Source organism: Dermacentor variabilis, chromosome 11 (genome assembly GCF_050947875.1).
Source record: "Dermacentor variabilis isolate Ectoservices chromosome 11, ASM5094787v1, whole genome shotgun sequence".
Lineage (NCBI taxonomy): Eukaryota > Metazoa > Arthropoda > Arachnida > Ixodida > Ixodidae > Dermacentor > Dermacentor variabilis.
Window position 1 is genome coordinate 82,198,395 of NC_134578.1, and position 25,460 is coordinate 82,223,854.

A 25,460-nucleotide genomic window follows, 5' to 3' on the forward strand; every position below is an offset into this window, starting at 1 on the left:
ATAGATAGATATATACTTTATACACATAGTTTTCTTCAGTTTTAAACTCTTAATGCTAACGCTTTAAAAAGTCACTCGTATTCCATGAGAAGAGGATTGAAAAGCTAGAAAAACGAAAATTGCCTTGAAATTTTTGCTCCAACCGGCCATAACCTGATTGATTGCAAACCCGTCTGCCCGGACTGTCTCGATATTTTTAACGCGATAGCGTTAAGGAGCTCGTGTCGCAGAAAAGCCGGTGTCGTCGGCGTCAGTGTCGGCGTCCGCGGCGTTGGCCGTGAGCGATAAATCACGGCAGGCACTTCATAAATAAAAAGCAACCTCCAAGATGGGCTGGGTGGCAATCGAACCAGGGTCTCCGGAGTGTGAGACGGAGACGTTACCGCTGAGCCACGAGTTTTTTTTTTTATTACCGGCTAGTCGATGCTTCAAAGCGGTACAAAAGCCCCTCTAGTGAACGCGGTGTTGCCTTAGAAACGAGCTGTTTCTAAGGCTCAGGCGTGCGTCGCTTGCTCAGGCGCACATTTCGTTGTCGCGCCGAACGCTGCGTTGCTCGACGCTCACCGCGTCCGATGCGGGGCGCGTAGTCGCTGCGCCGTAGCCCATTGTCTTACACCCCTTGGCGGGTCGACGGGAACGGTGTCGCGTTCCACTCTTGAAGGCGAAGGTTAAGCGTCCTCCAATTTTTTTTTATCGGTAAAGGTGGAGTACTGCATATTATCGTGAAGGTGCAACTGAGCTTGTTAAATTTCGAAAACTCTTACCGCACCATAAGTGCCTAAATACGAGAACACAGTCTGAAAACGGTGACGTCACACAGACGTGCCGGCGCTGAAGCTCCAGCGTAAAACTAAAGAAAAAAAAGAAACACAGGAAGGAAAACCGACCTTCCTTTTCTATTCTACCCACGGCGGCACAATGGCTGCGGCGTCGCGCTGCAGAGCACGAGGTCGCGGGTTCGAACCCCGGTCTCATTCTTACGGGGGCACAATGCGAGAACGCTCGTGTGCCGCTCTTCGAGTGCGTGGTATAGAGAGCCCGAAATCGGTCAAAAATTACGGAAGAATCGAAAGCTGGGGCGAGTTGGTACATTTTTTGAAAGCCCACAACACAGCGTGCGAGAGAGGGAAAACACCGCCCGTGTGGCGCTTTCATTGTCCTTCGTGCTCCGTTTCTAATCTTCGGCAAGCATTATTCTGCGCCGTTCCACCACGCCCTTTCCACCCCCCCCCACCCCCCTCACAGCGTAGTGTGCAATTCGGTAAGGGAAACTGCAACAATGTTTAGAAATCTTTCTTTTATACTAAGTTAATATCTCTTACCACGAAATAATGAGTTAACATTTGAATCTGTACTTTATTAGTGTAAACTCATTTCGCCTTTCTCGTTGGTGTTCGTTTAACGGTATTGGTTCCGCCATGTTCGCAGAGACACACGTTGGCTATGGTACTTGTTCGCCAGCTGCATGGTGCTTGCTGTATTTGTCCTGGGCGTGGCATTGTACGGGCTGACTCGGACGGGTGAGTTTGTGCAGATGCTTGCACGTGCGAAAACTCGCAATTGCGCCACCCGCACATTGCGGCCGTTTGAAGGAACCAAAAGCATGGAGAAAGATTACGTAAGTTTTTTTTTAATACTTTGTAGCGGAGCGACTTGCCGGTGCAAAATTATACTCACCTAACTTCAGGAGGGCATCGATGGTTTCAGCAGTGACTAAGTGTTTCCTTAAAGGGACACTAAAGGCACATACTACTTCAACGTGGACTGTTAAAAAACCATTACAGAAACATTGAAGTGCTTGTTGCGTGCTAGGAAAACACCTAGTTTAAGAGAAAATCACGTCGGGTCCGCATATCTTTAGTGCAATTCAAATCAACCCCCATCACCGCCCTTTACTGCCGTTGGTGAGTGAAACGGCACCCGGCAGACGACGCTACAGTTTTTTGTAAAAGAAAAGAAAACGCAAACGCGTGGCCACGGAAAAATCAAGTCATGACAGAGCGTTGGATTCGCCGCTGCAGCTGCTCTTGGTTGGGTAGGGTGGACCGTTTGGGCATCCCGCAACATCACGTGGAGATGCCATTCTCTGCTACTTGCAGTTCGTGTGAATTTTGTGAGCCAGCAAACCCAGCGCAGTGCTACGCCATAACGAAACTGCTGAAACGCGAAAGCGTGGACGCAGCAGAGTCGAGAAAAGACGAGACCATTCTACCGCCCGCGTCGTTCTCAAGGGTAACGTCAATGCGCCTCTTCGATTATGCAGTCCCGGACTGTCCGCGAACCGTCTGCGGCTTCCGGTCTGACTAGCCCTGACAGAAGAGCGCGTCGGAGTCACGTGATCCGGCTGTCTGGGACTGCTCGAGGTTTCGTTCGAAAGCACCGTGACCGGAAGTCACTCTCCTTGCTGCCGTCGTCTGCTCTTAGCTACTCGAAGACAGCCCCCTACCCAATGAATTCATTAGGGTGACCTCCAAAATTGTGCAGTCTCGCAGGCACAAACATAAAGTTTGCATAGTGGAATCGCAGCCTGAGCGCATAGAACGTGTTCGCAAAACGCCGTTTACGTCGCGCTCTCGCTCTTCGTGCCCCTTAACCACTCTATTGAAGCTAGCTCATTGCCTGCGAAGTCTAAGCGGAATTCCCGCACGGACATAAGCAGAATCACGGTCGCGCCGCGTCGCTGTTCACGCGGAAAGCACCCGCCGATAACCTCAAAGCTCGTGAGACCGTCTACTAATTAAAGGACCCACGCGTGTTTAGGCCAGAGCGTGTGTACACCGTCTGCTAATCCTGCACGTCCAAAAGCAAATGCTCGAACTTGGTAACAGAAGGCATGTCAACAGTGATCGACGAAGCTCCGATTGTATACCACCCCAACTAGCAGCATGAGATAGCCACATGCAATACGACATGCTTCCTCGCACGCCGGTTTCAATCACCTTAAAAGCGAAATCTGCTTGCTTACTTCATATATAGCAATGAGCATGAACTATTTCGCGAAACACATCAAGAAAGGCAAGCATGTGCGCCTGATCCCTGTGCTTCTCTCTTAAAAGCAGAACACTAAAGCTGCAGTATTTATACCGCTCGTGAAACACTCTCACGATGGCGCACAAAGCACCGATGTAACAGAAGCGATAGCTGAGTCATTGGCTGAGTGCACAATATTTGCCGTCTGGAACGCGCAAAGCACGAAGAGGCACCCGACATCTTTCACAGCATGGCGTCAAACGCCGCGCGCACCTCTTTAAGACAGCCGTCGTCTGCTAGCCTCTTGCGCTTGTCCGAGCAAATATCTGCTGACAGCTTCGAGCTCGCGTATACAGCCCGCGACTTCCGCGCCACGAAAAACGAGCGCGATTCTGGCAGCTCGCGTAATGGTGGGCGGAGGTTCCGAAGCTGTGCGAAAAAAAAAAATCGAATGCGGGACAGCAGTCCGGGACTGTCAGTGACTGATAATCGAAGAAGACCAATGAATTGTTTTTGCTAAACATCGAATAGAACTGGTCAAGTAGGATTTGCTTCCGTCTTATAATGCGATGGAATAACCTCTTTTTTTTTTTAATCAGTGGTGGAGTACTATAATTATAGTGAGGAGTGCCTACGTCATCAGACTAGTACTTGAGTGTGCCGGGAGAATCTCAAATGGTGTGCTGCATTTACTTCAATTTCTCGTTTACTAAAGCACGATAATGTTGACACCTTAGGCGTTCCACAGCAGTAATCTGTCACTTTAGCTTTACTTAATATTTGCCTTTAATGCCCCTTCAAGTTGAACGCAAAAATGGACGTTTGAGCAGTCTCGCCAATTTCTTTCTTCGTGAGCATTCTTAACCCCGTAGATATCCGGCCAGCGACAAATATTTAAAATTTTCGAATACATCGTGGATCGAATGGCCAAGACAAATTGATTCGTGTTCGAATTATTGAGTCAGCCGCACACCCTTGACATTCCGCAATCCCTTGCAGACAGCAGAGCACACGGAGTTTGGAGGCCGCTTCCAGAGCCCGCTGCCCAACCGGCGCCAGCGGAGGGTCCCGCGCCGCGCGAACCAACATTCGAACCACCACCATACGAAGACGTCACGGTTACGAAAGAAGGTATTGGACTTTATTTTTTTTTTAACCACTCAGTTCACGCTGCTCTGCACACATGCTGGCAGGAGTCAGATTTCGGCTAAAACCGTCCGCCGGCAGCACGAAGTCTATTTCAGCATGCAGCTGCACGAAAGCGACATCACAGAAGTGGACAATACGAGATGCAATGCGAAACACGTTATACGATCGATAAAAACAAAATCATAGGTACATTTTGTAGTAAATCGCAGTTGAAGCAGCAATGGGACGAAACCTGCAACTGTTATTATTATTATTATTATTATTATTATTATTATTATTATTATTATTATTATTATTATTATTATTATTATTATTATTATTATTATTATTATTATTATTATTATTATTATTATTATTTGTGGTAAATGAGGCTAACCGACTTCTAAACCACACACAAATACTGGCGAGCCTCCAGAGGAACCTAAGTCATTTATTATTCGTGATTTTCTACAGCTCGTTTCGGCAGTCTCCCAGGAGGTGACTGTGTCGTGAGGTGATGACGCAGAAAGTTGCAACGTAGGAGCAGAACGTCGTAACGTTTTGACACTCGCTGAGGCTCGTTCGGTCCCCTCCTAAACTGGGCCTCGCGTCCAGTACTTTCTCACATCCTGAAGAAACAAAACTGACTGTAGAAAAGCTGGCATAATATATTACTCTGAGGTCTGACAGTATTTTTTTTTCTAAGGTTTCGATGTCACGTATCTACCTCTAAAGCAAAAAAAATGCAAAATTGAATAGTCGGAAGTATTATGCCAGGAATCTCGTTTCATAGATATTCACTGCGCAGATGAGATGTTTATTTAGAGATTCCTCTTCAGATGTAAAGGGGCATGGGGGTGGGGGGTGGGGGTGGGGGGGTATTTAAGTATGAAGAGTTCTAGATAGATTCATTAAGACTAGGGTCCAGAGAGTCCAATGAGGCTCTCTCTGTAGTGATGGAAGAAATCGAAGAGAGGTAACTTGTACCTAAAAGAGCTTTGAGTTCCGACATGTTCTCGGGTGGAAGGAGTAGCAAGCTGTGCAAATTGAGCAGCCGAGAGCTTAGCGTTAAATTCATACAAGTACCTTAAATTAAAAGGGCGGCCTTTTTACTGGACTGTTTCAATTCTGTCGGCATCACATTTCTGTGCGCATTTCGTGCAACCAAGCAGCCTTCGACAATTTGTACGAATGGACGTGTTGCGAGTTTTCGGCAATTCATGCGCCTTTGGTGACGAAACCCAAAGATGCAGCTCAGACTTGTCAAATATCAGCACACCACAACGTATATACTTTCTTTGTAAGTTTTGGTAGATAACCTATGATTTGCAGCGCTAAGTCTTTATATATCACCTAATTAGAGCTGCTGGCCCTCCAATTTCCTTTGCCTCGACTTTTTTTTTAGTTTCTGGTGTTTCTTTTAATGCACCGATTCCTACAGGAATCATTACGCCAGAAAGGATTACCCAAGCGAAAGTGACCCAGACCTGAAAGATGTCGAAGTCCGCACGTTCTCTAAATTCAATTTGGCGAAGCTCAGCGCACAGCATGCTTAGTCAGCGATTAAGCATCCCCTAGGGCATCCCTAGCGGCCGGTGTCTGCAACGCGATGGTGATAAAGCGCGTCGCGGCGCTCTCTAGCCTATTCAACGCGCCTATACTCCACTTGTGGCCTCCGCGATCGGGTCCGGCAGCGCCGACGGAGCTGATCGCGGAGGCCACGCTTTACTGAAGTCAGTTTCCACTAAGCGCCGCTAAAGGAAGCACCGGCGCTAGTGTCTACGGGAGTGGCAAATATGCCGGTTCTGCCAGCACAGGACTATGGTGTTCTATAACGGGACTGAGCGGGCAGTACACGGACTTGCATAATCTTCGTCATTCTGGGCTATGCAAATCAATCATCTTTGAGAAGGTGGCGCGTTACATGTGCAACGATTCACAATAATTATAAGCATGTGCTATAAACTTACTTCCTCCAAGGGTCTACGAAAACACAATTGCTCGGAAGTTCTGAACAAATAAAACGCACTAAACAAAGTCACAAGAACGTCTGAAGCCACTGGCATGAACCCATGTACTAAATTTCATTACCGTGGTGACCGAATTAATGATCGCGGCGCCGGAGTTCTCCCTGGCACTTATTGTAGGAAACTCTGGCTGCGATGGTAAGCTTATTTGGCGGACGTGACGAGTTCGGTTGAGTTACTGGTTGCGATACGAAGCTTTATTAAAACAGGGATGCTCTGCATCGGCCTACTAAGTGTATAATCGGGTTGAGTAATCGGGAGACGTGGACAAAACAGGCAGTCTGCAGGCGCGGCGGTCCACGTTTCTCACGGGTAGCCTAAATCGTTAATGTTCAACTAGTGTTGCCATGCTGGCTTGTTGGTACGGTACTGTGGAGCACGACTGCACCGCATGCAAAACGAGCACGCAAGAACGAGCACGCATGCGCGTCTGCGCCTTTCTCGCGCTTTCTTGCGTCGTGGTCCGTATGCGCTTACAACCATAGAGTTTCCTACAAAATTACTAGAGGGAACTGTGGCGCTAGTGTCTACGTGAGCTACAATGGGAGCGGTTGTCCTAGCATGGGAATTATGGGAAGTACATGGATTTGCCTAAACTTCGTCCTTCCGGCTTCAAACGGCTTTGTAGCTTTGCAAATTGATCGTATTGAGCAACATATTGCTTAGTGAATGCGACAATTCACAATTATTATGTAAAAATACTGAAATTAATTGACAGCACGCGCTTAGAAAAATGCGAACGCCAAAAGAGTAGGAGAAAAAAGCTTGTAGTACCAGTGTTGCCTTTGTGACTGGTAACTAGATTTAGCAAGAATTTGAAAAATGCAGTGCCAGATAGAAATTATTTTTCAAATATGACGCTTCATTTTTGTAAGTGATGGTGCCGTACTAGTGTGCTTAAGCAGGTAAGAGAGCATAAACACATCATTAGTAACTAATGAGTACGCGTTTGCTTATTTTTGCGCAGGCCAAGTGGGCTACTTCATATTTATGGACTATGGCTCACAGCTTTGGGGGAAAGGAGGGGTGGAAAGGGACGATGGAAATGATGGGAATAGGCAATATTTCCGTTTCGCTAGTTTCGTTCGACGTATAAAAGATTGTGCTAATAAAGTTGTGAAGTGAGCACCTCTGCTATTATGCAGTGGTGTGAGTCACACGAGATGCATTTAATAAATTATGCTGAAAGGCTTCGTTACACAGTCCGCGAAAAATGCCGTACACACAACAGTCTACGGTACGGACAGCCTTGTTCTTGTAGAGGATGGCTTGTAGTCCGTGAGACTCTATGCGTGACATCAGCCACACAGTTTCTGTCATCGCCGAGGCGAAAACAAAGCACAGCAGAAGCCTTCTGCTGCGCTTTGCGAACAACGCTTACATGCTGCACAAAATTAAGAACACAATTGCACTGACTTGGGCCCGTCAACATCATAAATTAATCGTGTCGCCAAGTATAAACAAAACAGAACCAAACGACACACGTCCGCCTTTTCAAGCAAGCGATTAAAAAATTAACGCCGCGAGCATTGTGGAGGCTCTCGGTGACGCTGGTACCGCCGTTCGTTGCTCGCTCATAGATCGTTCGGTCATCCCAGTCACGCCACTACGGCAGTTACAGCTTTTGAGCTCACCGCTTTCAATACGTTCACAATCAGCCGAAACGGGCCGACGCTGTAACCGAAAAGATGCCGAAAGAAAAGCATAGAGTAGTGTAGCCAGTATGGTAACTCTACGATGAAAAGCCCAGAAAGAGCTATAAACGAAGCCACAAGTACGTTTAAAGCCACAAGCACGAAGATCAGACAAATCCATGTACTTCCCATCATTCCCATGGTAGGACAACGACTGCAGCGCCAGAGTTCCCTCTAGTAATTTTGTAGGAAACTCTATGCTTACAACACTCCAAGACGTCGATTTTGGTCCACGCAACTGCATCAAATGCCAACGTGTGTGCCCACCACGTGCGCAGTCGTTCCTCTGGCTGTGAACAAGCGGGTTCCCATGGTGTGCTCCGTGAGCAACGCGTTCAGCGCCGACGGCGTACTCCCGGAGGACGGTGTGTGCGACGCGCTCTTCTACGACTCGCTCTACCGCGACGACCGCAACAAGCTGCCCGGACCCTACGACGGAGGCCTCGAACGCTTCCTGGACCTGGGCCGAGCAATGCAGTACACGGGCTTCGGCGTCTCCTTCGACGTGCTGTGAGTGCTCGAACCGCGAGAGGCCGCTCCGAGTGCCGTTATTAACGCGATAGCGTTAAGGAGCTCGTGTCGCAGAAAAGCCGGTGTCGTCGGCGTCGGTGTCGGCGTCGGCGTCCGCGGCGTTGGCCGTGAGCGATAAATCGCGGCTGGCACTTCATAAATAAAAAATTGGAGGACGCTTAAGCTTCGCCTTCAAGAGTGGAACGCGACAGCGTTCCCGTCGACCCGCCAAGGGGTATTGGGCTACGGCGCAGCGACTACGCGCCCCGCATCGGACGCGGTGAGCGTCGAGCAACGCAGCGTTCGGCGCGACAACGAAATGTGCGCCGCAGCAAGCGACGCACGCCTGAGCCTTAGAAACAGCTCGTTTCTAAGGTAACACCGCGTTCACTAGAGGCGCTTTTGTACCGCTTTGAAGCATCGAACTCGTGGCTCAGTGGTAAACGTCTCCGTCTCACACTCCGGAGACCCTGGTTCGATTCCCACCCAGCCCATCTTGGAAGTTGCTTTTTATTTATGAAGTGCCTGCCGTGATTTATCGCTCACGGCCAACGCCGCGGACGCCGACACCGACGACACCGGCTTTTCTGCGACAAGAGCTCCTTAACGCTATCGCGTTAAAAGCATCTTCCAAGATGGGCTGGGTGGGAATCGAACCAGGGTCTCCGGAGTGTGAGACGGAGACGTTACCACTGAGCCACGAGTTCGATGCTTCAAAGCGGTACAAAAGCGCCTCTAGTGAACGCGGTGTTGCCTTAGAAACTAGCTGTTTCTAAGGCTCAGGCGTGCGTCGCTTGCTCAGGCGCACATTTCGTTGTCGCGCCGAACGCTGCGTTGCTCGACGCTCACCGCGTCCGATGCGGGGCGCGTAGTCGCTGCGCCGTAGACCATTGTCTTACACCCCTTGGCGGGTCGACGGGAACGCTGTCGCGTTCCACTCTTGAAGGCGAAGCTTAAGCATCCAATTTTTTTTTTCGACCTGTGGTCCGCGAACTTCCCGTGTCCGAATGCGGAAATTCCGCTTGGTGCCCACCGTCTATGGGCACGGAGTGTACAGACGAATAAATTTTCGTAGGAGCGCTTGAAAGGAAAAAAAATGGAGGACGCTTAAGCTTCGCCTTCAAGAGTGGAACGCGAAAGCGGGCGAGTGGCGCGCCACCTGTCGGGGCAGCGCCGTACATTGCGAGGAGGGGGTCTTCTGTGTTTGCCGCAAGATGGCTCTGTGTGTGCGCCAAGCGCAGAAGAAATGTAGCGGGAGCGTACTTCGCTACTCGTTTAACTGCGACTTCTGTAATTTACATGCTCGTAATAACCGATATACACCGCAGTATAACTTTCTACAGCACGTTTCTAAGGCAACACCGCATTCACTAGAGGCGCTTTTGTCCGGATTGAACCATCGAACTCATGGCAGTGGTAGCGTCTCCGTCTCACACTCCTGAGACCCTGGTTCGATTCCCACTCAACCCATCTTGCAAGTTGTTTTTATTTATGAATTGCCTTCCGGGATTTTTCGCTCATGGCCGACGCCGACGACACCGGCTTTCCTGCGACACGAGCTCCATAACGCTGTCGCGTTAAAAACGAGACTTAGCTGACCGCTCTCGCAGCCGCAAGGCGTGCTAACTCCCACAGCGGAATTTAGACATACATGATTTTATTAACCGCATGCTTCTAGCTTCGCTTCACACAGATTCTACGACGCGAGTCGAGTCTGCGTAATTTGCTTCTCGTGCGCCTTCATCCTCCCCAGAATGGACGTTCGCAATTTCGACGTGACATCGCCCAGTTTCACGTCCGGTATCGTCGAGCTGTGGAACAGAGGAGTGAGCCACTTCGGCGCACTTCGGGTGTACGGTACCGGAAGCGGAGAAGATGACGTCATCAAATTTCTGTACTTTCTGCAGGTAACCGACGCGTGCTGAGAAGCACTAGCTTGTACTGGCCGAGATCGGCCACTCTGTTTGCTAATTGTAAAGTGCGAGTTTGTTCGGTGTAACTATCGCGGTTTCATCATCCTCATCACCCTATTTAGGTCCAAACCGAAAAACGAAGGATTCTCCCAGTGATCTCCAATTATACCTGTCTTACTACCCAATTACCCCTGTCTTGAGCCTGTAAGTTTCCTAATCTCATCAATTCTTACGGTGTGAAAGAGGGGAAACTGCTTGTAGAAACCACCGGAACAATTGGTCTTGAAATCGCTGTTCACGAACGATCGCCGAAATGATGATTGTGGGCAGGTGCTGCCGTGCCACACTTTACATTATTGTCAAGCATTTAACATATGTCTCCAATCCATAGGTGAGATGCTGACACCCGTGATAGCCAATCACCAGCCATCACGGGGAACCGAATCATCGCACAGTCGCCATCAAATGGCGAACCAAATAAATGGCGGTTCTTCTTCGGCCTTCTTTCTCTCGACCACAGGCGGTAGAAAAGAAGATCCAGGAGACAATGAACGGCAGCCGTCCCTATTACACAGTCATTGGCGTGAGCTACCGTCCAGATGCCTCTTACGAAAAGGTTATACAGCATATGAAGTGAGTTTCGTATTTTCTGTATCATGTAGCAGTCGCCAAAGGGAGCACGACGAGCTACGCACGTCTTTTTAGGAAAGGCTTTAGCTAGGGCCCATGCAACTCAAATTTTGCTATTCGAACAAACACGCGCCACGCAAAAATGCTCACATTAGACAAACCTTCTTAACTGATTTGAATGGCGTTTGTTGCATTTTAAGGAGAGTGATAAATTCTACGGACTATGAAGAAACAGATTGCATTTAGAGCCTCGAAATTTTACAAAAAAAAAAAGAAACTGCAGCAAGTTAGTGCGCAATAAAAGTACGGATCGCAGCATTTACGAGTCTAACTGCAGAAAAAATAATTTCACAGTTGTCTTAACTATTCCCTTTCACAGCGTCTGAAGGGGATAATGTTGTGATATGAGTTTACTGCTTGCGTGAAATCGTTCACAATGTTCTCGAGAGTTTTTCAAAGTAAAAGTCCTACCGACGAATTACTGATAAACATCATAGTGGTGTAGAATGCATGAAGTTTGTCCGCCTTAGATAACCCGTTAGGTTTAGCTTATAGATATTTGACAAGGCATTTCTTTCTTTCTCTCTTTTTTTCTGAGTTGTTCTATAACAGCGTCATTGTAAACTTGAGATTGCTTTTCCGAAAATACTTTTTCAACATTTTTTTCTTGGAATATCGACAGCCCAAATGAACATCCGCGCCCTATATTTAGTAGCTATTAACTTTCTTCCTTTAAACGCGACAAATTTCTTCAAGTTCCGCGCACTGGTTGCCCGCCAACGCAGTTTTTCTCCTTTCATGCGTGTTGAATAGGGAGCCTCCCAACGTAAAGCTTCTTCATAACTTACGTTCCTCTACAAACGCCACCCGCCGCAACCTGTTAAGCGCGGCGTACAATTCGCACTGCATACCATGCTCCTACTTACGCAGGAAGGTCTTCAAGCCGTTCATATACGTCGTCGTAGTTCACGTCCCCTACCTGGATAAGGCGCTCCCGACGTGCCTTATTCTGCCCCCGACGCTGCTCGAGAATCCGGCGAAAGCCACCTCATCTAACCAACCCTCTGTGGTGAGCGTGCGGAAACTCGCCGTCCAGAAGTGGTCTGGCTCGAAGAGCTTGGCGCGAAAGGAACAACGTAGACGGTCATTTTTAGCGCGATAGCGTTAAGGAGCGCGTGTCGCAGAAAAGCCGGTGTCGTCGGCGTCGGCGTCCGCGGCGTTGGCCGTGAGCGATAAATCACGGCAGGCACTTCATAAATAAAAAGCAACTTACAAGATGGGCTGGGTAGGAATCGAACCAGGGTCTCCGGAGTGTGAGACGGAGACGTTACCACTGAGCCACGAGTTTCTTTTTTTTTCTTTATCACTGAGCCACGAGTTCGATGCTTCAAAGCGGTACAAAAGCGCCTCTAGTGAACGCGGTGTTGCCTTAGAAACGAGCTGTTTCTAAGGCTCAGGCGTGCGTCGCTTGCTCAGGCGCACATTTCGTTGTCGCGCCGAACGCTGCGTTGCTCGACGCTCACCGCGTCCGATGCGGGGCGCGTAGTCACTGCGCCGTAGCCCATTGTCTTACACCCCTTGGCGGGTCGACGGGAACGCTGCCGCGTTCCGCTCTTGAAGGCGAAGCTTAAGCGTCCTCCAATTTTTTTTTTGGGGGGGGGGGGGCAAGAACTACGGCTTACGGCTAACTACCAGATACGAGACACCCTGCCGTTTCCTGCCGAAATCGCGAAAGGGAATTTTGGCACTGGGATCGTTCAGCTATCACGGAAATCATGGGCGGTACAGGAAAGTGCGTTTTCTGTTTAATCGTTAGAAAAACACGGCTTTGCTATTACCGCTGCTCTGTTCTTACTGAAATGTTGCGGGAACATTCTTGTGCATGTTTCTTTGTTGTTGTTGTTGTTGTTGTTGTTGTTCTTGTTGTGCTTCAAGTGCTTAGAAAACTGTGTAAACCTTAACCTTTTCTCTTTCTTTTTACGGGGATTGTGTACTCAAGTGTTGGAAAATGTGTATTGATTTAATTTCATATGTGACCTCCTTAAAGCCTGCCACTACCATTTTGCTGCCAATGTACGGGCGGCACGCGTCCTGGTCAGGCAAATGTTTGCCTTTAGCCGTGTCCCCTAAGACAATCTGTGTGTTGTCTTAAATAAATGAATAAAGAAAAAAGCAAGAAAGATTCCGTATTATGGTCCAGACCGTTCAATATAACACTTAGCACAGTTACTTGCAAAAAATATGCAAAGTTGCCTTTCTCCATAAATAAGCCAGCTGCTGCGAACGTGGCGCCGGCATAAACTTGTGCCGCCGCCTCGCGGCAGCTGCTGCAAGCAGCCGGGACGGTTATCGCATGTTCTAAGGAGCGGGCAACACTGCAGGATAGGCTACATTGACGACATCGCACCCGGTGCGATCGATGTTGGAGGTCACGACCCTGCTCGTTCTCTGGGCAGAACGCCGACTGCAATGAGCGAAGCCCGACGTGATCTCGGAGGCCACGCCCTGTATATGGCCTCTGTGATCGAGCCTTCACGTTTTCAGATGGAGGCGATGCGCCACATCGAGCGCTTGCACAGCCACGAGCTTCACCTGCCGGTGACCATCTCGTTCACGCTGCGAGCCCGCATCTACAGGCCAGCGTCCGTGCGTAGCACTTCCTTCTACGAGCCGTTCCAAAAGTGCCGGGACTACAGCGGCGACGGCGACGTTTCGCCGGCGTCGGTATGTTCTCACGATGACGTATACAGCTGCGCACGATGTACAGGTGGGATGAGAAAAGACGAGAGCACTCGACCTAGGAGCATCGTCGCGCTCACTGCCATTGAGGAAATAGTATCTGTCAATCAAGAGCCATACACAGCTACACATGTGTACGGGGAAGGGGTGTGGCCCAGCCTTTCGGAACCGGCAGGAATAGAGCGCAAGACAATGCTGCCACACGAACACGTACTTCGGGGCCCGCATTTCTTCTTATTCCACCCACCGTAGTATAGCACCTATGGCACGTTGCACTGCTGAGCTCAAGGGTGCGGGCTCATCCCGAACGCGGCGGCCTCATCCCGGCCGTGGCGGCGGAATGCTATAACGCTGTTACACTTAGATTTAGGTGCACTCTAAAAAAAAAAGAACACGTGATCAAAACTAATTTGGAGTCCCCACGATGGCGTACCTCATAACCTGGTTTAGAGCACAAAATCCTTACACTTCATTCTAATTTCCTTTCCATTCCCCATTGTGACCATATGCGATCGAATTCTTGGAGACCACGGCATAAGCGAGCAAGTTAAGTTCTCCCCTGACGTAGCTGTGCTGCGTCAGGTTTGGAACATGCAGCAGCGTGCGTTGTTCGAAAATGCGCCCGTAATGTTGCACGACTTGAGTTCTGATTTTTTTTTTTCTCAAACTTACGTGCCCAACCTGGAACACGGCTATATGCATTGACGTCGTAGGGGGGGGGGGGGGAGGCGCGAATTAATTTCCACCATAGTGTGTTCGTTGACGCGCACCTAAAACGCGCTATGTGGAAGCTTCTGCGTTCCGCCCTCCCCAGGATGCGGATGCACCAATCGAACGCGCAACCTCGCGCACGGCAGTTGTGCGTGTACTCTGTGAAAGAATGAATGTCCTTTGTAACAGTCGCGGTGCACAAAGTACGCCTCGCGTTTGTACCCTTAGGCGCTTATCGATTCATTCTCGGTACCAAGATAACACGTGTGTTCTAATACGAATCTAATACCGCTGTTTCGAATCGATGTTATAAGTGTCGATGTATAAGTGTCCGAGGGCTTTCATCTTCTCGCGGTGTTTGAGTTCGCGACTCATTCGATGTGAAGAGCTATCTGCCTCACTTCTTCCTTTAGATATCTGTGACGTGAGGAGATGCGCGAAGCTGTCATTTCCGATCAGTGGCACGAAAGCAACGGGTATATTCGGATTACACGATATCCAAAAGGCGTCTAGGCAACCACAAACAGACCCATTTTTAACGCTATTAGGGCATGGCGTCGCCCGGTGTCGGCCCCGTGTTCCACGGGCTTTCCGACAGGTTCTGGCACATTTAAACAGGCTTCCGGCAGGTTTCCCCAAGTTCCAACGGGTTTCCGAGAGTCTTCACCGTGCTGTAGTAGGTGTCAATGGCGGAGGAGCCATTTTGCAGACGCGTCGACCGACAGAAAACGCAGAAAGAGAGATACAGGCCGGAATAACGTAAGACTATTACAGCGGCGCTGTTTATAGCTAGGATTACGTGAAATGTTCACGTGTGCGAGCAAAACTATCATCATCAGCAATGGCTCATACCCCCTAAGCAAGCAAAAATGCCATGGCTCATAGCCCCGTAAGGCAGAGGCTAAGCGCACTAAGAAAAGTGAGGCGAATAGCGCTTGCATTCTTCCTAATCATGCATGCAACATAGAGAACAGCATGTCGAAAACTGCGATCATCAATTGCTCATACCCCCGTAAGCAAGCAAAAATTCAATGGCTCATAGCCGCGTAGGGTTCATGTAGTTTGTGAACAGCACGTAGACTCACGAGCAGGAGCCCTTGTCATATACGCAAAGGTGAAAACGTATGTCCATTTGTCCTCTTGACTCGCAAGTCGCCAATGCCAGATACTGTGGGGATGGATGTCTGTGCCGTACAAACGAAAGACGGAATTCTGATATTCACTTTGCATATACTCCAGGCACGCCAAAGTGTGATATCGAGAAGTTCATGACCACACACTTTGCATGGGCTAGCCATGATGACACTACCCCTCTGATCATCGTTGGAGAATTCAACGTGTACATTTGAAAACCAGACAAGAAATGATTCACTCAGTTTGTGCTAGAGAAGTTTGAAGCGCCACACCTCTCCAAGTCACTCAACTACTCAACAAAACGGCCTTGTATACGTTTAACATTGACCAACATTTTAACAGCCACTCTAACCAATCTGTGTATATAATAATAATAATAATAATAATAATAATAATAATAATAATAACTTCTTTATTTCCATCAGTGATGGAGGAGACTGCGGGTAAAAGTCGCTTTAGAGGCAAGCGACTTGACTAGAGCCCGCAGCCTCCTTTACAAGGTAAACAGCGATTGAACAGGAGGTACATATACATAGCAATTGACCACATGTGAAATTTGCAGAAAAAATAAACGCAAAAACACAAATTACCTGAAAAACGCTCTTCAATTATTTCAGAAAGATTGAGTGACAAAATGTTGACGTAAAGCTCGTACATCAGTTATATAAATATCAAGACTTGATTTCAGAAACAAATTTAGAAGTGTTGGTAGTGTGTATGATATCTTTTGTGTAGAATAATTGGCACGCGGAGTGACTACCTTCCACTGTTTCGTACACCTTGTGATGTAAGAATGTGTGTTCCTGGTAAGATTAGATAACTCATGAAGAAACTTTAAATTCTCTTTTACCTCCCGTTTGAAAGCTTGACTCAACTTGTAATGATAAAGGTTAAGAGGAAGCTTTAGCTCGGGCCCAACTCCGACGCGGCCTATTCAAATACATGTAAAACGCAAAAACGTTTTTCTGAGATAACCCCTGCACCGATTTTGATGAAATTTGTTGCAATTGAAAGAGAAAGTTAAATTCTAGTGACTGTTGGAAGCGGAATTTCGATTTAGGGCTTAAATTTTCTTAACACGATTTTCAAATATTTGACCGTTTGAAAAAAATAGAAGCACGAAGTTTACAAATTCATAGCTCTGCATCAAGAATTGATATCGCGGTTCTGTAATGGCATCCATTAGATCATTGAAAGCGGACAAATTCAGTATGTCATTTTACATCTTACGTGAATTTGTTACGTTGGTTACAACGGTTTTGCAAAAGTTGTATTTCCCTATGATTAAATTTTTTTATATTCATGTGTAACATATCAATTTTGTCCGCTTTAGATGTACTATTAGATGCAATTCACAGAATTGTGATATCGTGTTTCATTGCTGAGTTACAGGGTTGTAAACTTGATAGTTTCGTTTTCTGAAATTTTTCGATTTTTGCCAATTTTTAATAAAAAATTCCCGGCCTAACTCGAAAATTCGAAACCAACAGTCACTAGATTTTGAGTTTTTCTTGTAAATGCAACAAACCTCGTCAAATTTGGTGCGGTGGTTGCTGAGAAAAACGAATTCTCCTTTTACATGTATTTAGATAGGAGCCCCCGAGCTAAAGCTTCCTCTTAAACACGGGTATTATATTTGCTTTCGCAAATAAGTCTGATGTGTGGGCATTGTAAGGCAGGTTAAATAGTACTCGAAAAACTTTCTCTGAAGTATATGTATCTTTTCTAGATTCGTACGTGATGTGATATCACAGTAATCACAAAGCTATCGTCACTGCCATTACGAAATGATGAAAATAAATACATTTACCTTGTGTAATATGCTACAGCTTCGCTGGTCATCCCCCTTGGCAGAGCGAAATTGCTCCTCAATTTTCAATCTGTATAACTATAACTATATGGGCACTCCAGGCGCATTTCTGCCGTCGCCGTCGCCGTGAGATTCTGTATGAATGAAAGCGTGTGAGGATGAGCCGGCGAACGCGGTTCAATCGTGTGCGCGAGCGAGGAACGCGGCCCGGATGCGTGCCCTCTACTGAGAGATAGAGATTCTTATTTGAGGAAGGAAGGATTGGGGTAAGGTGCAGCGCCATAGAGTTTCTCAACACATTACCTAGAGGGAAATCTGGCGCTGCTGCGCTGTGGTATGCATGGGAATGCCGGTATATTGTGGATTCGGATTGGCATCGTTCTCGTAGAGACAGGACACCTTGAAGACGCGCTTGGCAAGTACCGTTCCGTCTGTCACGATGATTCATTTTCTGCTAAAATAGCACGTGGAGAGCTGTTTTAGCTTTATTATTACGCGAAAACATGTTTTGTCTAACTATGAAAACTTGTTTTTGTGTGTACCACTATATGTTACGTAAAAAGTATCAGCGGGCCGCTAAAGTTGGAGGACAGACGACAAGGTTCGCGCTCGCTTTGAGACAGTTATTGGTCGTCTGTTCTTGCTTTTCTTCGCTTGGGCATGCATTGTGGGTGAGTAAAGATGTAATATGCGTGAATGGAAACATTTCATGAAGATTTTACTTTGAGAACGCGTTATTTGCGTAGCCATATCCACGTTTTAGACGAAGCCTCTTACAACACCAGCCAACACGAGCCTCGTAGACACATATACCGTCATTCCCATGACGGCACGGTGCCCCCTTAAGAAACTCCCATAGACGGTGGCGCCAGATTACCCTCTAGGTGTTTTAGTGAGAAACTCTATGTGCAGCGCAGTAACTGTCTCTCAGATGAGGACACCGCAGGCGAGGTAGGAGAGGCGTTCTTCTCCGGCGGCTGCTAGGGTGTCTCGATGTACTCCTCACCCGCCGCTCCAAACAGAGTGGAGACAACCGCGGCGTCTACTGCGGCGTTGCCAATCGTGGACGCCGTAGTAGACGCCTTTGGCGGATGCCGTAGGAACGCGTTAGCGGTGCTCGTGTGTCTTGAAAGCGATCTGCGACGTGGTCAAAGTGCGCGCGGGCCTCATCTTCGAAGCGATCTGCAATGTTTGCAGCGTAGAGTTTCTCACTATAACACCTAGAGGGTAATCTGGCGCCATCGTCTATGGGAGTTTCTTAAGGGGACACCGTGCCGTCATGGGAATGACGGTATATACGTCTGCGAGGCTCGTGTTGGCTGGTGTTGTAAGAGGCTTCGTCTAAAACGTGGATTTCGCTACACAAATAACGCGTCCTCAAAGTTAAATCTTCATAAAATGTTTCCATTCACGCATATTGCATCTTTACTCACCTACAATGCATGACCAAACAAAGAAAAGAAAGAACAGACGACAAACTGTTTCAAAGTGAGCGCGAACCTTGTCGTCTGTCCTCCAACTTTAGTGGTCCGCTGATACTTTTTACGTAACATATAATCGTACACGCAATAACAAGTTCTCACAGTTAAACAAAACATGTTCTTGCGTAATAATAAAGCTAAAACAGCGTTTCACGTGCTGTTTCAGTAGAAAATGAATCATTGTGACAGACGGAACGGTGCTTGCCAAGCGCGTCTTCAAGGTGTCCTGTCTCTCCGAGAACGATGCCGATCCGAAGTCACAATATACCGGCATTCCCATGCATACCACAGCGCAGCAGCGCCAGATTTACCTCTGGGTAATGTAGTGAGAAACTCTATGGTTTGCAGAGTGCGCGTAGTGCCGGTAGTTTCGTATGCGCAGACTTCACTATCTCTAAAAAAAATGTGAAGAACTGCGTACGCTTGGTTGCTATTCAAGAATGCGTTTAGCATGGTTTATGAGGCGGTTATTTGCGGCGCTATGTTTCACTATGTGTAACGGGTGGCGCTCCCCCCTCACCAACATTACGCGGGGGCCAACCGGGATTCGAGCGCCACTTCCAGAAGGACAAGTTTGGAACCCCGTGCAGTGTCGGCGGACGCCTGTGGTTGCAACCTCAGCGCGTGAAACGACAGCGACTGAAAATGCTATAATGCGAGGAAACTGCCCTTACGACCGGTACTGGCGATAGGGATCCGCTTGGTAAAAGAACAACTTGGCTGTCGGGATTAACAGACAATGTCCAAATCGAAGCCCCAACGACGGCACTCTCAGGGCAGGGGAAGCTAAATTCCTGGGTCATGCTTTTTTTGTACCGCCAGAGCCGTAAGACATTACAGGAAGCGTAAAGACGTCATGGCCGTCATGTTTGGAACACATATTTCTAGCGCGCGGGAAAACGGATCAACATCACAAAATCTCGTTCTGTGGCTACAACCTACCCTTGTTCTCTCTGTCGCAGGTTTGCAAGGGTCAGTACGGCTCAAACTTCAACTACTTCAGAGACGGGGAGTCCGCCTTTGCCTTTGATACACAGCAAGAACTAACAGTCACGTACGACACGGATATAACGATCAGAACAAAGGTGACTTTACTTGTTGAATTAGTGCACCTAGTCTGACAAGAGCGTTTTGTGTAGGGGCACTGGAAAGGCATCCGGAGAAGTGGAAAGCCCACAAAAATGAGAACAAGAGCAAACTGTAGCATTCACAGTCTCTTCCAAACCTCCACATTTACTTCGATAAAGTGGTAAAGGCAAATCCGATCGCTACGTGGGCATTATGGGTAGCATATAAACTTTATAAATATTCCTGCTTGTGTCTTCGGAGATTTTTGTGGCGTTATTTATGGCGCTTTATGCTGCTAAACTTCCAAGAAATCATTTTTTTCTAAACGCGGAATTCAAAAATATCCCCTCTGCATGAGGCGTAGCCGGCACGTTTTTCTTAGGAATGTCACGCGTGTCCCATAGTGCAATGTTTGTGAGAAAACATTATGCAGATAGCACGCACTGTGGACATAATTTCACGCGTAGCACCTTGCAGCCTTCTAGCATCACTGGGACTTCCATAAAGGGACACCAGCTGGCGCAGCATATTCGTGCAAAGCAAGCAATTGTCTGTGTGTGTGTCGTGTGTGTGTGCGACACCGGCGGCACGACGACGACGATAGAATGGACATTTATTTGGTGTACTCCGGCTTGGAAACGTTGCAACCTGTTCCGTTTCGAGCTGGGCCGATGGTGTTGCAGTGGCACAATGCCTGCAAAGCCCCAGCTGTCACTAGTCAAGAAGGTGGTCGGTAGATGGAGTAGCACACTGCGCTGCAAAAGTTTAAAAACAGGGATAATGTGCCTAAGAAGGGCTGCGCAGTTTCGATAAGTGGGCCTATCTTTGTCAAAGGCTTTCAAAGCGATAGGTGGGCCTTTGACAAAAACAGGTTCACCGATCCGAACGTAGGAATCAGCCAGCCTTTCCGAGTCACCTGAACCCTGTTTGTAACTTTTATGCCGCAAGCTGTCACTATGGGGAAGGACAGGGGCCAACTGAAGCGTTCTCATTTTTATAAACAAATTGCTAGGGGTGCGCGAATAGACCGTTTCTGAGACCGAATCTAATACAAATCGAATAGTGCCAAAAGTGAATGGAGTATCGAATATTTTGCGAAACAATTTTCGAATAATGAACAGCCGTTATCACAAATAATATAAAACGACATTCACATTCCCGTATCCCTAAATTTATCAAGTTTCTGTCATTGCACAGTAGGTTATGAAACGTTGTTTATTAAAATCATAAATAGAGCATCATGAGCGGACGAGTAGTCTCTGCGCACCCACAGGGATCTTCAGAGAGTCTGAATGATCGCTGTACAGCCTGTAAAGTATGGATACTTAGGTCACGTGGCCTGCTTCACGACGCCAGTTGTCATGTTTTATGTGCATGCTATGCACGCTATACCATCCTAGACTATACTATATGTTTATTTGAGCGCAGTTGACGTTTTGAAGTATTTACAAGCTATTCGAAAAATATACGCATTAACGAATAGTGACTATTCGACTTGAAGACCGAATGGAATAGGGCACTATTGGATTCGCTATGCGAAAGTTTCGAATAGTCACACATACCTGCTTGAAATTGTGGTCATGTGACGTCATGCACGGGCCGACCAAGTCACAGCACTGCTTACGCGAGCAAAGAGAATTCTTACGATATTTATTCTCTTGTTCCATGCGTGCGTCTGTGGCCAAATGCGCAGAGTATCTGGTTGTTGCACTAGAAGACCGCAGTTCAATACTGCCATTGGTTGCGTAATTTTTTTCCCCAGAGTCCCCAAAGGAGGTCTAGGCACAAACCTACAGCTATCGACTTGCGTTCCGTAAATCAATTGCAGGGTTAAAAGTAAAAAAAAGAAAGAAAAACTCGCAAAAGGCACTTGAAACTCCCTATACGTGTGAGAATGCGAAAGCATCGTACGATTTGCAGACCACGGAATGTCATGAATGCCCCCGTTTTATGCAGTCGCGACGTGGCGCCACCTCCTCCCCATTGGCTGCGCCGTCACGTGCCCAATGACGCGCGCACTAGGCTCATATTAAGTCAACCAGAACCGTGGAGCCGCCGTGGCGTCGGGTAGGCATACTCGTCTCCCACCCCGGATGTCCGGGTTGGGTTCCCACCCACTGCGAAATGTGCCAAGTTTTATCTTCAAAGACATTAATTTACGTTGTCTTGAACCTCCCTGAGAAATTTGACACCAATCCGAATATCTTTTCCCGTGTTTATACTCTTTGCGCCGTAGGCCAACTTTGGTGCCATCTTTCGGTCATGCCGACACCAAGAGATTTTTGCTTAATGGGGCGTATAATGCTTTCGCATTAGGAAAGGTTTCGCATTAAACGTACCGGATGCGCGCTCTAAAAGGAAACGTACCTGACACTGATGACGTTCTTTGTCGCGTGTCAAAGCTACTTCTTTTTTTTTTAACTGGCACACTACTATTGAAGTAAGTCGGCGCCTTTAAGATAACTCACGGTCCCTACGCCTTAAACTGTGAGCTCATACAAGTGGATCGGCCTCCTCCGATGTATACACGATTCTCGGCGAAAAGCAGCGCGCCAGCATTTCCTCAGTCTTTATTAAATTTCCCACAACTATAGCGGGATGTGGACCTGCCGCGGCGGTTGAGTGGCTATGGTGCTGTCCTGCTGAGCACGAGGTCGCGCGTTCGATGCCCGTCTGCAGTTGCCGCACTGCGACGGATGCCTAGCACGGAAACATTCGCGTGCCGCGCTTTGGGTGCAGGTTAATCTAAAAAAATAGAAAACTTCGGCGTTCAAATCTACTGCGGAGTTCTACACTCTCCGCGAATCTTCGAGAGGATCAACCCAACAGTTTAATTTCAATTCCTGTCCTGTCTCCGTGCGCGCATAAGTCTCTATAAAGAATCATGCGCAACCAACTCGCCCAAAACGTAACGCTTCTAATTTCAATAGTTGGTTTCATTGTGATATGACCCGGTACGTGCGGTCTCGTTTAGTAACGCGTCACTGCTTCCCGCGCCACGGTTGCTCTGATTGATCTGCGCCTCGAAACGTAATAAGCCAAGTCGAATGCCCGTCACTCGCTCGTTGCTCACCCTTTCCACAAATGCTGCCCTCTCCTTCTCGTCGCTTTCAGGTCTGCAGGGCAACGCTGGCCTACCCCAACGTGCCGTTCGGCATCGCCGCCTTCGACATCAACCTCGACGTCGCAAACGCGGCGTGCGACTCGTTGCAGATCGAAGCCGGCAATTTCACCCGACTCAAGGTGCTGAGCAGCCTGAACGACTACATCGGCGGATACCACTGGAATTTCGATCAGTGCATGAACTCAATTTGAACAGCCCCGCGGCGTTTTTTCATCGCAGGAGTAATCCGACTTATCGCAGTGCCCATGGCAAGGCACTGACGGTTTTGATTTTGATTTTCCCAATGGAAGTGGGTGAACACACAGGCTGCGCTCGTCTGCTTCGATTTTTTTTAGGTGCTTCGAACATGGGCGCCAACTTAAGCTATCTCGGTGATAGGAACAAATCGCAAGCCAGGTTGAATTCACTATTCTTTATTCACCATTCAGTTTTCACAGAACCACTAATCTAGACACGGACGGCTGTCTGTGAAAGTGCTACATCGCCCCTTGTCCAACTATACCCGGAAGTTGGCAGCCTTACCGCAATGGCGGTTGTAAAACGGCAAAACAGCCACGTGGGTGTAACGGTGCGTAAGCAGGCAGGTGCGTACATCAAGGAATGATTTCATACATGCATTAGAAAGACAGTTACGAGAACGCCGGGCAATATGGTGTTGTCGAAGGGGTTAGACGTTTCGGCTCCCAAGCGGAAGCCTTCCGGCGGGAGTCAAACCAATTAGCCCATTCAACAACACCGCTTTGGTCGGCGTTCTGTCTCTCTAATATGAATGAAATGCAACCGATCTCTGAGGGCTCATTCTCTTCACGTGGCGCAACAGATACAGGTAAGCAGTCATTGAGTTAATAAGTGATTAGGAGTTATATGGTACTCATCCCTGTTGATAATGGTTCGACGTGGTTGGATAAGGTGCTAAGGAGTGATAAGGGCCTCTAATGGTCGGAGGAGTCCTGATAAGGTTAATAAGGACCGAAGAGGGTTCATAAGGATCGGATCGATGGCCATAAGGTTGATACCGACTGTTAAGGGTTGGTAAGGCTCGCATCGACTCCGATAAGGTTGATAGCGACCAATAAAGGTTGATAAGGGCTCATACTGGTAAGACCAAGTTTTATAACCTTGATGACGACACCGGGCTGCGTGGAAATGAGCAAGTGGCACAACGCTCACGCATAATTAGACCACTTCCTGAGGAGTTTCCGCGTGATATTTTTAAAGCTTGCTGCGCTATTTTTAGAGCGCAGTTCTTTTAGGCGCCCGTTCCTGCGGCGAGCGTCGGCGTTGTCCCTCGTAACCGAGCAGACGAACACAGCGAGAAATGAAAGCGAACGCGGAGTGCAGCGGCAGATGAAAGACGGCGATAGCGAAGAGAGCGCGAGTAGGAAAGCGGAGGAGGAAGGTGTGGCGAAAGCGTAAGAAGAAAAGCGTAGTATCGCGCAAGAAGGGCTTTGCGGCGACGACGGATACGAGATGGCGCCTGAGTAGCGCGCTTCGTCTGTATGGCACGGTCAAGTGTTCTATCTGTGTTGAAATTCTCGGTGCGATCAGGAGGGCTGATGGTAGCAGCCGAATTCGTGGAGGTGCTGTCGGCCACAGCATGCGTGTCCTTCGCTGCTCGGAAGGCCAGCGAACATGGAGTGCTGTCTTGCCTTGTCTTGTGTCCTAAACAGTGGCGCATACCCACTATGGGGGATTGGCCAAGAAGCAGGTGGGTTTCCGTACGCTTAGAAGTAAAGCGAAACTAGATTTGAATAGTTGAGCGCGGGACTATAGAACTGTAATTTAGAAGTGTAATAAAGATGTTAAGAATTTTGATAAAATACGTTAACGTAAAGAAATGAAGTAATAGAAATTATTGATAAATTTAGAAATTCAGCGAGGTACTCTTTTTGTCTCTCTAATCAAATTGTAAACTGCAAGAAAAGCACACCTGTGGTTGTGTCCCAGTGAAGTTGCCCCAAAAGAGAGAATGGCGTGTTGCGATCCGCCCCTTCACGGTCTTCTTCTTCAGTAGAGCGTGGCGAACATGGCCCGTTGCCCCGAGCTGCATACCTCTTCTTTTTCATTTGTCAACGCTGGTTGATGCGGTGTCAGGGTAATTTCTTTGGTTACGGCGTCACGCGCAGTCGCAGCCGCAGCTGAAACAAGCCGGCGGTAAGAGGCGATAGGCTCCAGCAGCAGCGTCCGAGTATGAACGCCGCACAGGGTACGCGAGCGTAGGGTGACCATCCCCGCAAGGCCGACAAGGACGGTGTCATCCGTTGCTTTCGTGGCCATGGATACCACAACGGCCGCAGAATGATGTGGTGCACTGTGCACGGTAGTGGTCGCTGGAGCCGCGTCGACGACACACGTACGCGTTGCAAGCCGCTGTAGTCAGACGTCGCACGATGACCAGAGATTCGCATGTAATCGGAGATCGGGGTTGTCGAGCTCATTTCCATCCGAACGTAGCGGGTGCTCATGAGCATGCCACGTCGTCCGCTCATAAGACCAGCGTTGGCAGACAGAATCTTCCCGC

The 25,460-nt window shown here is 48.2% G+C and overlaps 3 protein-coding genes across 3 annotated transcripts in view; 2 read left to right on the top strand and 1 right to left on the bottom strand.

The window, feature by feature from the left end:
- LOC142563730 (uncharacterized) overlaps window positions 1-25,460 on the bottom strand; it is a 115,044-nt gene that overhangs the window by 60,853 nt on the left and 28,731 nt on the right. The window lies entirely within an intron of this gene.
- On the top strand, window positions 1,435-12,034 carry LOC142564412 (uncharacterized). The gene is made up of 6 exons (XM_075675406.1): window positions 1,435-1,520; window positions 3,970-4,101; window positions 8,098-8,329; window positions 10,083-10,236; window positions 10,763-10,875; window positions 11,803-12,034. The coding sequence occupies exons 1-6, from the start codon at window positions 1,466-1,468 to the stop codon at window positions 12,032-12,034; spliced, it is 918 nt and encodes a 305-aa protein (XP_075531521.1). The 5' UTR covers window positions 1,435-1,465.
- Window positions 13,328-23,244, top strand: LOC142564647 (uncharacterized). The gene is made up of 3 exons (XM_075675724.1): window positions 13,328-13,596; window positions 19,710-19,832; window positions 22,930-23,244. The coding sequence occupies exons 1-3, from the start codon at window positions 13,342-13,344 to the stop codon at window positions 23,128-23,130; spliced, it is 579 nt and encodes a 192-aa protein (XP_075531839.1). The 5' UTR covers window positions 13,328-13,341; the 3' UTR covers window positions 23,131-23,244.

Excerpts from the sequence above, each read along its gene's own strand:
- LOC142564412 (XM_075675406.1), top strand. The coding sequence starts at position 1,466 with ATGGTGCTTGCTGTATTTGTCCTGGGCGTGGCATTGTACGGGCTGACT. Across the intron at positions 1,521-3,969 it reads GTACGGGCTGACTCGGACGG|ACAGCAGAGCACACGGAGTT; the intron begins GTGAGTTTGTGC and ends AATCCCTTGCAG. Across the intron at positions 10,876-11,802 it reads AAGGTTATACAGCATATGAA|GAAGGTCTTCAAGCCGTTCA; the intron begins GTGAGTTTCGTA and ends CTACTTACGCAG.
- LOC142564647 (XM_075675724.1), top strand. The coding sequence starts at position 13,342 with ATGAGCGAAGCCCGACGTGATCTCGGAGGCCACGCCCTGTATATGGCC. Across the intron at positions 13,597-19,709 it reads GCGACGTTTCGCCGGCGTCG|GTTTGCAAGGGTCAGTACGG; the intron begins GTATGTTCTCAC and ends TCTCTGTCGCAG. Across the intron at positions 19,833-22,929 it reads ATATAACGATCAGAACAAAG|GTCTGCAGGGCAACGCTGGC; the intron begins GTGACTTTACTT and ends CGTCGCTTTCAG.